Source organism: Podarcis cretensis (assembly GCF_951804945.1).
Source record: "Podarcis cretensis genome assembly, chromosome: 8".
Classification (NCBI taxonomy): Eukaryota; Metazoa; Chordata; class Lepidosauria; order Squamata; family Lacertidae; genus Podarcis; species Podarcis cretensis.
Genome location: NC_137177.1, coordinates 50,720,172 through 50,732,880, shown reverse-complemented (window position 1 = coordinate 50,732,880; position 12,709 = coordinate 50,720,172). Strand labels below are relative to the sequence as shown.

Sequence of the window (12,709 nt, the reverse complement as noted above, 5' to 3'; positions counted from 1 at the left end):
ATAAAAACAGGAACAAAAAACCACAAACCAATAAACCCTCCCTCCTCCCTCCCCCATTTTAGAGACTGATACAAAGGCCTGGTCAAACAGGAACATTTTCACCTGGTGCCTAAAGGTATATAATGAAGGCACCAGCCAAACCTCTCAGGGGAGAGCATTCCACAAACAGGGAGACACGGCAGAAAACGCCTGTTCATGTCCATCTGGACCTCTCATCGAGTGGCACACAAAGAAGGGCGTCAGGAGATGTCAGCATCTGGGTAGGTTCATACGGGAAGAGGCAGTCCTTGAGGTATTATGGTCTTGAGACATTTAAGGCTTTATAGGGCAAAACCAGCACTTTGAATTAGGCCAGGAAGCTAATTGGCAGCCAGTGCAGTCGAACTAGGGTCAGTGTAATATGCTCAAACCACTTGCCCTAGTGAGCAACCTCGCTGCCAAGTTCTACACCAGCTGAAGTTTCTGAACCATCTTCAGAGGCAGCCCTACATATAACACATTGCAGTAATCTAACCTAAAGGTTACCAGAGCATAGACAACAGTAGTTAAGCCATCCCTGTCCAGACGGAAACGGCTGCGCCACCAGCTGAAACTGATGGAAAGCACTCCATGCCGCTGAGGTCACCTAAGCTTCACCTGACAGCAAAAGATCTGTAAGTACCCTCAAGCTACATACCTGCTCCTTCAGAGGAAGTGTAACCACATCAAGAGCAGGCAACCTCCCAGCTATCCAATCTAGGGGACTACCCACTAACAGTGCCTCAGTCTTATGTGGAATTGAGCTTCAGTTTGTTGCTTCTCATTCAGTCCATTACTGAGGCAAGGCAACGGTCCAGTGTATCCACTGCCATCTTATAATAAGGTGCTAACTTGTGTCACATTAGGCTCCTTGTTTTCAAGCACCAACTAAATCTGTGCACTTGTAATTCAGAAGTTTCATGGTGTTTCCACCTGGTAGTTCAAGCCCTGAATGCAACAAGACCACAAAGCCACAGTTTCCCTGAGTTTGGCACTAAAGGAAATAAAGGTCTGTTAATTCTTCCGCTTTTTCAAAGTACAGTAAACCCAATGAGGCAACCACCCCCAAAATAAACTATTTGTGCCCCAAACACAAAGTATCAGCATAACCATGTTCACATATCTCAAGAGTTAAAAATAAACTGGCAAGTTTAAAATGTTGAGACAAAACACAGGAACTTGGTTTGGAATGGGATTTATAGTAACTTGACAGTGGTTGTGAAATGACAGCTTGCACTACTGATGTTGTTCAAGTATTTCAGCAGGAGAAAAGTGGCTCTCAAATTAACATCCATCTACTGCTAAGCATTTGCCTGTAGGGAAAAGCAAAAGAGATTTGCAAAGCTCAGTGACCAACCAGATGCCTTTAGGAGAAGCCCACAAACAGCACATGGGCACATAAGCACTTTCTGCACATGCAATTCCCAGCAACTGGTGTTTAGAAACGTACTGCATAAAAATAATCCTCCAAGTAATACAACACAGAAAAATAAAAGTTATAAAACCCAAATACAGAAATTTAATATATTCATCTGATGGAATGGTCTCTAGTCCACAAAAACTTCTGTATACACACACCTTCACAACTTTTATAAAGTCAAGAAATGTTCCAAATTTAAAAGTCTTTACACTGCTACAAACGTGATTGATTTTGCTCCTATTTGTGTACTTTGTGTGTGTGCAATAGAGAGTAAGCTCCACCTCAATCACAGATATCCCCTGATGGGGCACTTCTTCTGGTGGTTCTCCACGCAGCCTCTGATATTGGCCTTCACTAGGGCCAGGCCTTTAATATGGCAGGTCCTGCCCTGTGGAACTCCCTGCTAGTTGAGGTTTGGCAGGAACCATCCTTGCCTTCTTTCAGACATCTTCAGAAAATTGCATTGTTTAGGCAGGACTTTTAAGTATGAATTTATTTTCTCAACCCACCTACTGTTGGTTTTAGTTATGTTTCTTTGAATGTTTCTTGCTGGTTTTACTCTTATGTGTTGTATACTGCCTTGATAGGCTTTTATGAAAGTGTGGATTATAAATTATAAGTACCGGTAAATACAAGAAAAGCCTGCTGGATCAGGCCTATGGCTCACCATTCCAGCATCTTCTCACAGTAGCCACCCAGATCTCCCCTCCTGTGGACCAGTTCTCCCCAGCAACTGGTATTCAGAAGCATCGCTGTGGCTAGTAGCCATCAATAAACTTCTCCATCCATTTGTCTATTCCTATTTTAAAGCCATCCAAGTTGGCTCCCATCACTGGCTCCTTTGAGAGTGAGTTCTGTAACTATGCTGCATGAAAAAGTACTTGGGAGTCAATAGAATTGGAAAGGGACCACAAGAGTCATCTAGTCCAACTCCCTGCAATGCAGTAACCTTGTACCCAACGTGGGGCTGGAACCCACCACCCTGAGTTTAAGAGTCTCATGTTCTATCGACCGAGTTATCCCTTTATTCTTCCTTTTTCCTGCCCTGAATCTTCCACTATTCAGCTTCATTGGTTGTCCACGGGTTCGTCTATCTGGTGTTATACTTTCTCCATGAATTGCATAAATTTGTAAACTTCGATCACATCTTGCTGGCCTTTTCTCTGAGATATCCCCCCCCCCCCAATATGTGTTACTGTTTCCTGCTACTCTAAGCAAAAGGTCAGAAAAGGAGGCTCCCCGCAAATTTGATAATGCAGCCATAACTCAGCCATCATTCAGCCCCTGAGTAGGGGGCAGCAAAGACAACCGGGAAGCCGAAGAGAAGAAGGGAGAGCCCGGCCGGCCTCCTGAGAAAGGGGCTCGTGGGAGGCGGACAAGGGCGGACCACCTCCGGGCTCTTCCTCACTCCCGCCCCTGAATGGCGTCGCGGTTCCTCGGGCCTCCCTTTCCCCTCCTCTCCGCCTCGCCTGCTGCTGTTCCCGGTGCGGCCTGCAGGCGGCAGCCCAGAAACCGGCCCGACTCTCCTCAGCGGGGCTCCCGGTGGCCGCCTCGTACGAGCCCGGAGGAGGGAACCAAAGCCCAGCAGCCTCGGCAGCCGCAGCAGCAACAGCCGCCGCCCCAGCCCCAGCGGGAGGAGATGCGATGACAACGTCCGCCCTGCAGGTACCGGCCGCGCCGAGCTGCCTCGCGCTCCGCCCCGGCTCTGCGGCCTACGCCGAACCCCGGCTTTGCGGCCTACCGGGCCTACTGGGGCGGGCCTTGAGGGGCGAGGAGGGGGCTCTCGCCCCGAGGGGTCCACGCGGCAAAGCGGTCGAGGAAGCCGGGCTGAGGGGAAGCGGAGGGTCTTTTGGTCAGAAGCTCCGGACTCTTCCCCCGCCCCGCTCCCAAAATGGCCCCTGTTTTGGTAATAAGGGAGCGGGGGAACGACCCCGCTCGCTCCCCAAAAGATCTGGTCCGTGGGCGTTGTTGCTCTCATCCACTCGGAGAGGGGAATAGAAGGGGAGGGTCGCTTGAGTTTGCTAATTGAATGTGTTGTTTTGTGAGCGGACGCTGAGGAGGGAGAGAGAAGGGGCCTCCTGGACACCTGAGCAGGTGGGGAGGGAAGCCTGGAGCCTCCACCGGGGGCTGGGGGAGCTGCCTTGGTTTGTAAGGCAGAGGGAGTTATTCAGAGGAGGCAAAGACCAGGAAAGGCACACAACTTTAGTCCTACTCAGAGTAGACCTGTTGGGCTTGCTCAGCGCATGTCATTTAGGCCCATTTATTTCAATGGGTTTACTCTGAGTAGGCCTTGGGCGTAACCCATGTCTATATGCATATGCACAAGTCATCAAAATGATGCACACACTTCAGTGCCTATTTCCTAAACTAACTGCCACCCCTCTGATCGTGTTTTTGTTATATAACCATTTATAGAAAGATAGTTGCCCTCTATCAAAAGATGCATCGCAAGTTGTATTTTCCAGGGCTAGAAAATCTCTGAAACCTTGAGTTTTGAAATGCACTCAGTCCTAAGCAGAGGCTGGTTTTTAGGTAGTGGACAGGTATTTCCAGGCTGGCCCTACTTTCTGTCAAGGGAAATCCTGCTGCCTTGTTCTGTAGGGAAGGTGCTGGGTGCTGATGCACATATCTTCCTGGGAAGAACCTAAGGACCCAGAGGTATCAAACAGTATTATTGGGACATTCTGACAAAATTGGGAGAGGTGCTTCATCCAGGTTGTGGTTTGTAGCCCATTTGTGGGAGGTGAAACAGAACTGAAAGGAGCTCAGGTACCCTGTTTAGTTAGCTTATTCAGACATCCACTGGAGAAGTATCTGTAGTATACCCGGGGAGTCCTTGGGAACAGCCAGTTAGAAGCAGCACACAAGACTTTATTGTCTTTTATGGCTTGGATGATTTTCTTTCCCAGGTGACATGTTCAGCGGGTGAGGTAACAGTCCACAAGGCCACCCCTGTGTGAGATTCACTCCCTCATAATATTGACATTGTGTAGTATGGTGATTAGGGTGTTGGTCTAAGACCTGGGAGACCAGGGTTCAATTCTACACTTGGCCATGAAGCTCACTGAGTGACCTTGGGCCAGTCACCAACGCTTAGCCTAGTCTATCTCACAGGGTTGTTGTGAGGGCAAGGAGGGAATGTGTACACCATCTTGGGCTCCTTGGGGGGGGGGAGTGAGATATAGATGTAATAATAAATAAACCCAGCACATTTCCTCTTTGCAGTGGGAAGGTGACTCTTTCAGCAGCTGCTGTGCAGTACCAATTCCTGCCCAAACTCCTTTGGGGGTCAGCAGCAGGACTAAGCTATAAAACAGCGCAGGAGACTGGTATTCTCCTTGTGACCTTTGCCCTGCTCAGCAGCATCTAGCACGCAGGCAATGCCTTATACCACCTCTGGCAGTCACAACTGTATAAAAATCTGCTTCTTTGTGGTGGAATTTGGACTGGTTTAAATCCAGACAGGCCATGCTGTTTGCTTGGTTCCTAAGGCCTAGCATCTTAATCAAACCCCTCTTCAAAGGCCTAGAGCCTCCATCTCTATCTTACTCAGTAACTGCTTGCTTTACGATCCTCAGACTGGTTAAATCCCTGTGCGATTGATGACAAAGTACTGCTCACCAGTTTGCAAGAACAATAAACATGTGTAGAAGAAGGCACATGGCTTAAATTTCTAACTCTCTCCCACCTTAAATATTTAGATAGGTACTTAGTCTTTGCTGCACCATTTTCTCCTGTCTCTTGGTTACACCTCAGCAAACATTTAAGAGTCTTAGGGGTTAGTACCAAACTTAGAGCCTCCTGGAATTCCCAGTGCTGTGAATTTTTCTAGCTGTGATTCTGATGTGCCACCATGAAACTTGAGCCAGGCATTTGCTTTCCAGAAAGCCATTGATTTGGTCACAAAAGCCACCGAGGAAGATAAAGCAAAGAACTATGAAGAGGCTCTACGTCTCTACCAGCATGCGGTGGAGTACTTCCTTCACGCCATCAAGTGTGAGTCTGTCTTGGGGGTGGGAGGCTTAGTGGGAGCTTTTACGTGACACTGGGAAGGCTTACAAGAGGAGGGAGAAAGGTTGTTTTCTGCTGCTCCAGAGAAGCGGACACGGAGCAATGGTTCCAAACTACAAGAAAAAAGATTCCACCTAAACATTAGGAAGAACTTCCTGACAGTAAGAGCTGTTCGACAGTGGAATTTGCTGCCAAGGAGTGTGGTGGAGTCTCCTTCTTTGGAGGTCTTTAAGCAGAGGCTTGACAACCATATGTCAGGAGTGCTCTGATGGTGTTTCCTGCTTGGCAGGGGGTTGGACTCGATGGCCCTTGTGGTCTCTTCCAACTCTATGATTCTATGACCTTGCTCAGAGCAGCAGCTTCCTTTGCTTTGCTTGCTGTGCGGCTGTCAGGGGAGACCCAGGCTTGTTCAGTGCTCTGTGGTTGTAGCCCATTTGTTTGGTGATGACATCAGGGAATCTGCAGACAAAGTGGTGTGGAGAAAGTGGATAGAAGTAAGGTTTTCTCACTCTCTTAATGCTAGAGCTCAGGGATTGCTCCAGAGTAACTGCTTGGCAGGAGAGGCAAAAGGAAGGACTTATTCGTTTAGAGGTATAATCCATTTTTAGAATTCCCTTCCATGGTTTGGTGATAGCCGCTGGCTTAGACGGTTTTAAATGAAAGTTATACAAAGCCACTGGGGATGAAAAGTGTCCACCAATGGTTGTCAGTTATTGTGATGATCCTGTGGAATCTCTAGGGACAGAAGCAGTATATGCTACTGAGTGCCAGTTCTTTGTGGGCAACAGTAGGAGAGGACTGCTCCCTTCCAGTCCTGCTTGTGGGCTTCCCAGAGGCAACTGGCTGGCCAGTGTGGGAACCAGGATGTTGGACCATATGGACATTTTCTTGGCATGGCCCAGCAGGGCTGTTCTTATGTACTTAAAGTTCTCTGTGACATGCAGTCAGTAGCTGGTAGCTACTGTGAGCAATTTGCATCTAGGATAAGTGAGTCTCCAAGCTGGTTTCCCCACCACTGAATCTGGAAAGTGCTGCTGCAGGGAACCCTAGTCGGGTGGGGGCAGACTGTCCAGGGAAGCTCTTCCTTACCGCTGCCTGTTGCCCTTGCAGATGATGCTCACAGTGACAAGGCCAAGGAAAGCATCCGGGCAAAGTGTGCACAGTACCTGGACCGGGCTGAGAAGTTGAAGGATTATCTGCGGACCAAGGACAAGCAGAGCAAAAAGCCTGTCAAAGAAGCCCAGAATGACAGCAAGGGGTATGGCTTAAAGGGTTGGCTCCTCAAAGTACGGTGTGGGTGGGTGGGTGGGGGGAAGAGATAGAGGCACTGTTAGCCCAGCCTTGCTTCCATTGCCCTTTGCTTTGTGTCTTTGTGTGTTTATGCAAGTGCAGATAAGTTAGGTACAGTTAGGTTAGGAGTTAATACAAGAATAAATGAAATCTCAGAGGGTAGGGGAAGGGGAGGTTCAGTATCCTGCCTTGCCCCAGAAGGTGGGAATGGGATCAGATCATCAGCTAAGAGAAAAATCCATCAAACGATTCTTTCCTTAATCTCAGCAACCTCCTTTAGGTGATGTGGAACAGCTCTGCTCTTGCTTGATCCCAGGCCCTGCTGGTAGAGCACTGTGGGTTGGGTTGCAGGTGACACTGATGTTTGGCTGGTCCTGTCTTGAAGGTGGAGAGGATATTCTTTGATTTCATGTGTAGTTGAGGCCAGGTGTCTCATGGGAACTGGGAGAGACCTGATTCTCTGAGGAGGTGGTTCTGTGTTGCTCATCCTCCCCTCACGCAAACTTTGCAAATAAGCACCAGTTGGAGTAGGCATGAGTTGGGGAGTCCTCCTGCCCCTCATAGCACTGCCCACCCCATATCATTTGATGCCTCTCTCTCTTCAGGAGTGACAGCGACAGTGAGGGCGACAATCCTGAGAAGAAGAAGTTGCAAGAGCAGCTGATGGGTAAGCCAGTTCTGAGCAGCCCCTGGTCCCTGTGCTTGTTGCTGGCTCTGTAGAGACAAGTGCAGCTTTCTGAAGGTGGGCTTGAGGTGTCAGGAGGGTCTAATGCACCCCTCCTTGGCAGGATGGGAGGGAGTCAAGTGGGCTCTATTGGGCAAATTGCTTTCCCCTTCCAGGTGCCATTGTGATGGAGAAGCCCAACGTGCGGTGGAATGATGTGGCTGGGCTGGAAGGAGCTAAAGAGGCCCTCAAGGAAGCGGTCATCTTGCCCATCAAATTCCCTCACTTATTCACAGGTGAGAATCTGGGCACCTCTGTCCCCCTGGGCATGCTAAATGTTGCGAGGGGTGGATGAGTCCATTTCCTCTCTCTTTGCCCCAGGTAAGCGCACTCCATGGCGAGGGATTCTCCTCTTTGGCCCTCCTGGTACTGGGAAGTCTTACCTGGCCAAGGCTGTAGCAACTGAAGCAAGCAACTCCACCTTCTTCTCCATCTCCTCTTCAGACTTGATGTCCAAGTGGCTAGGGGAGAGTGAAAAGTGAGTGACAAAATCCATGGGGGAAGTGGGGGAGGGAGAGAACCATCTCTCTCACTTAGGAGAGTGGGGCTTGGTCTATGGAGTGGAATAAGATGTTCCTATTAGGGTATGATGGGTGTGGTTAGTGCCCCACCCACCCAAGCTGAACTCCAGCTCACATAATCCCTGACCATTGGCTGTGCCCCAAAGTATCTGGGGTGGGGAGACAGATAGAGGTGGGGCTAGAACTGTGCAAAGTGGGTGTCAGTGGAAGGCTTTAGATTTGCCGCATTTTGCCACAGTTGTTTGGACACAGGCTTGGTTTGTAATCTTTATTTTATGTTTCCTGTCAAATGTGCCAGTGGCCTCCAATGGCCCTTCCCTGAGCTTTCTGCTGTCCTTTAGGTTGGTGAAGAACCTCTTTGAGCTGGCCAGGCAGCATAAGCCTTCCATCATCTTCATTGACGAAGTGGACTCTTTGTGCGGCTCTCGCAATGAGAATGAGAGTGAGGCAGCCCGCAGGATCAAGACGGAGTTTCTGGTACAAATGCAAGGTGGGTAGACAGAGTGACAGAAGAGAGACTGCCCAAGAGGACCCTTTGCACTGGGGAGCATCTGGTCTGCCTCTCTGCCTTCCCCAGTGTGGAGTGACGATTTGTGGCTTTCTTTCTTGACAGGTGTCGGGAATGACAATGATGGCACGTTGGTCCTGGGTGCTACCAACATCCCCTGGGTGCTAGATGCTGCCATTCGGCGAAGGTGGGTGATGCCGCAGGTTTTGCTGGGGCTCCTGCTGCCCACATGGACAGTCTTGTAGCCTCCAAAACAGCAAGAGGTCTCCCTGCGCCCTGGTCTGAAGGGCTGTTTCATCCATTGTAGTGTCTGCAGGGGCTTATAACAGGACTAAAACCAGCAATATATTAAATTTTATTACATTTATATCCTGTCTTTCAAAGGGGGTGTTCGTGGTTCTTCTCACCTCCAGTTCCATCCCCTCAGTCACCCTGTGAGCCTAGGCTGAGCAGATAGACTGGCCCAGAGAGCTTTATGACTGAGTATGGATCTGATCTCGGAGTCTCCTCAGACCACAACTGCATGCTGTCAGCAAAACATAACATAAATTTAAATAAACAAACAAACCACACTTTTAAAACAGCATTTTTAAAAAATCTGATCAAAGGGTACTAATCTTCATCAAAAGTCTGTGCAAATAGTAATGTTTTAAGCTGGCACAACATAGCCAATCAGTTTGGGGCTGGGAAGAGGCTGCCATACACCTCACCTCACCTCTCCACATGGTTGCATCCAAGCAGAATCTTCATAGGTGTGGGAAGAAGGCGGGGGAAGCAGTGACTTCTTCCCTCTCCTTTTGGGGACAGTCACATGTGGCCTTGCATTTGCACATAGGTTTGAGAAACGTATTTACATCCCGCTTCCCGAGGAGCCGGCCAGGGCTCAGATGTTTAAGCTGCACCTTGGCAACACGCCACACAGCCTGTCAGAAGCCAACATCCACGAATTAGCCCGGAAGACTGACGGCTATTCAGGGGCTGACATCAGCATCATTGTGCGCGATGCCCTCATGCAGCCTGTCCGCAAGGTGCAGTCAGCCACACACTTCAAAAAGGTGAGGACAGCATTTCCTACAAGGGCTGTGCCAGGGCAGGCTGGAAGGTAGATTCCCCTTGCTTGGCCCATCCTGTTGTTGCTTCAAGGCTTCTGCTGGGGAGTGAAGCAGCAGATGATTCCACCTTCTCAATGGGCTCAGCTGCTCCACTTCCTTTCCCAGGCAGGGTCGTGTGACATCGTTGTCTAGCCCTGGGCAGGCAGAGGCGGTTCCTCCCTGGTTCCTTTCCTACCTCACCCAGTATATCCCAGCAGCTGCACTTGCCTCTCTGTATTTGTTTTTCTTCACTTCTGTGTACCTGGTGCTTATTATTTTACATGGACGTCCTGCTCTTGTTTTGGGGGAATACTCAAGCAGTTTTTGAGGGGCTCCCAGGCGTTCCTCTGCTTTAATAATGTCACAGCAACTTTCATAAATATTTTTGAGAGGATTAAATTAAACCCTTTTTTGTCAGATGAGACTTCTGACTCTCCAGCTGCTGTGGATTAATATGTGGTGTTGGGGACTGGCATTGTGCTTCTCTTGACAAGTGTCCCTGCAGTATTCAGATGGCTGTTGCTGGGTGGATGGCCTACCTGTTCCTTCCAAACAGAGTGACTAGTGTACTTGCAGGGGGACTGACTCTTTGTTCCACCTGCTTCTGTCTTGCATTGCTACTATATCTGTCCTACCGGGACCTAAGAGTTTTGTGTTCAGCCTGCTCCCACCCCCCAGGAATCTGCCATATCAGTGCGCTGTCTGGGTCTTTATTGCAGGTCCGTGGACCATCCCGCACCAATCCTGGCACGGTGATAGATGATCTGTTAACCCCTTGTTCCCCAGGAGATCCTGGTGCTATTGAAATGACATGGATGGAGGTACCTGGGGACAAGCTTCTGGAGCCTATAGTCTGCATGGTGAGTGAGGTCCACTGACTTTTTCCTGCCTGGACCCTCTTTTTTCTGAATCCCAGGCTTGTTCTCCTGTGTATTTGATACAAACTCTGATGTGCGCCAAGCAGCTTTGGGTGGCAGCTGCAGGTTTGGAAATGCCCCTTCCAGATGACTGTGAGGAGTTTCAGCTCCTAAAACCTTTGTGTTTTTTGTGACCAAGATGCATGTATACCCCATCCCTGAATGTCCTATTCTGTTTTTGCAGTCGGACATGCTGCGCTCACTGGCCACCACCCGCCCCACCGTGAATGCAGAGGATCTGCTAAAGGTGAAGAAGTTCACTGAAGACTTTGGCCAGGAGGGCTAATGCTGTGCCTATGAGGAGCAGCGGTGATGGGGGGCATTTTACCACGGACATGTGTGTAGACAAGGCCCTTTGTGCTGACAGTGGACTGTGCCAAGCAGAGGTTAGCATCCAGCTTACTACTGAATCTGTCTCTGCTTGGGGCACCTGTTTGGCTGGGGAAGGAAGAGGATGAGGTGACACAGCCTCCATTGCTACTCTGGGAGACGGACACAAAGGGGAGAAGGCTGAGCCCAGCCCACTCTGGTTTTTTCCCATCCAGACATCCCTGCCTTCATGGTTGCTCTTTCATTTCCCCCCCTCTAACGCTGCTTGGCTTGTTTATATACAAATAAAAACAATCCGAAACTTCCACTATACCGCAACCCTTTTTTCCTGAGACCCCTTCCAGCTCCTGTGGAAGCAACACCTGGTGCCACCCCAAAGAGAAAACCGAACTGGCTTCACCTAAGGCCATTGCTTACTCCTTGAAATATGAAATGCTGCACTTCCAAGCCTGAGCTGAACTTTGAAGAGCGTGGCCTTCTTCTGGCTCAGCCAAAGTGGCAGGAAGCTCTCCAAGTGAGAAATACACTCCAAGGCTTAGCTAATGCTCAGCTCTCTCCTGGAGTTGAGGTACTCATGTTGGAAGTGCTGTCCAAGAAGCTTACCTTGCCAAGGCCTGATCTGTTGCATGGTTTGAGGTACGGTATCTGAAAATGTGCTCTGCCCCACAGGATGCTGTGTTGCTGCAGAATTTGTTGCCCTTCAGTTCTGTAGCGTTTTGCATGTGTGGCACAGAAAAAGCAGAAGGGGAGCAGAACAGGGATGAGGAGGGCTGCAGCTCCAAGCCCCTCAGCCTTATCCTGGCACTGTGGCTCAACCCAGCAAGCCTGCTGCTTCTCAGAAAGGGATGACGTCTTTGCTCTTCCAGCTGTGGCACAAGAGGTGACGCACTAAGGAATGCAAACTGGGCACCTGTCAGCACACAGGTGCTGGCAAAGTCCTGCAAAGGAGATGGAGCTTTCCCGCCTTTGCAGCTGCAGCAGGTGGGAGATCTGCCTCCCATTCCCCCCCCCCCCCATGGCTCCTTTGGTCATGGTTGGGCCTCTGCTGGTGTGTCTCTGCTGCAATCTGGGGCTCTAGAGTGTCTTTTAAAAAAATCCATGCTATAGGGAGGCAAAGGACTCATTTATTCCACCTCATTGTCTCTAGGCAATGGCTCTTGTGCCACAAGTGGAGGAGGCTGGCAATGCTCAAGCATAGGCTTCTACTTACAGCAGGGTTCTTGCTTCCCTGAAGGTAACTGCTGATTCCTAATTCAACAAATCCACCGTTCTCGGCCACTAAAGCTACTTTCCTGTGCTTTAGTCTTCTTGTCTTAGTACTACTGAGGAAGGCATGTAGAGGAGGGTGGGAGCTCTTTGGTCTCTAGAAATTCAAGTGAATAGCTGTGAGAACCTCTTTAACTGTCAAGGGGTTTAGCGGCCTGTACACCCCCTGCCCCCTTTCTTGTCATGTGTACATAATTTTGAGTTGATTCCAGTGTGGGGAGGGACAGTTTATGGAAGAATAAAGTGTTGAACTATTTGTCTCTTATATATTCAGCTGATTTTTTACAAGCAACATACAATGGTACAATTTGTTTCACAGTTTCTCCACAGGAGATGAAGGAAGAGGCAGTAGTCTCCTTTGTTCTGCTTAGTCTTATCTCCTTCCACACCACAGATGCAATCCACATCCCTACAAGTTGAAGGCGCACAATTTAGCTAGCTAGGAGGGGGTTGTGGGTGCATTTAATCTGTAAATCTCTTTAAGAGGTTTTATTAAAATCAAGAGGTTTATTGTATGAGTTGATTGTTTAATTTCTATACTGCTTAATCTATTAAAAATATCTGCAAGCGGTGTACAGAAGACTGAAGCAAAAACAGACAACTTAAAACATTA

The 12,709-nt window shown here is 49.1% G+C and overlaps 1 protein-coding gene across 1 annotated transcript; it reads left to right on the top strand.

Moving 5' to 3' along the window:
• The first annotated feature begins 2,884 nt into the window (after window positions 1-2,884).
• VPS4A (vacuolar protein sorting 4 homolog A) lies at window positions 2,885-12,361 on the top strand. Its single transcript, XM_079988068.1, has 11 exons — window positions 2,885-3,103; window positions 5,323-5,434; window positions 6,560-6,707; window positions 7,345-7,406; window positions 7,580-7,699; window positions 7,785-7,941; window positions 8,326-8,474; window positions 8,598-8,679; window positions 9,328-9,547; window positions 10,303-10,443; window positions 10,685-12,361. The coding sequence occupies exons 1-11, from the start codon at window positions 3,083-3,085 to the stop codon at window positions 10,784-10,786; spliced, it is 1,314 nt and encodes a 437-aa protein (XP_079844194.1). The 5' UTR covers window positions 2,885-3,082; the 3' UTR covers window positions 10,787-12,361.
• The last annotated feature ends 348 nt before the right edge of the window (window positions 12,362-12,709 follow it).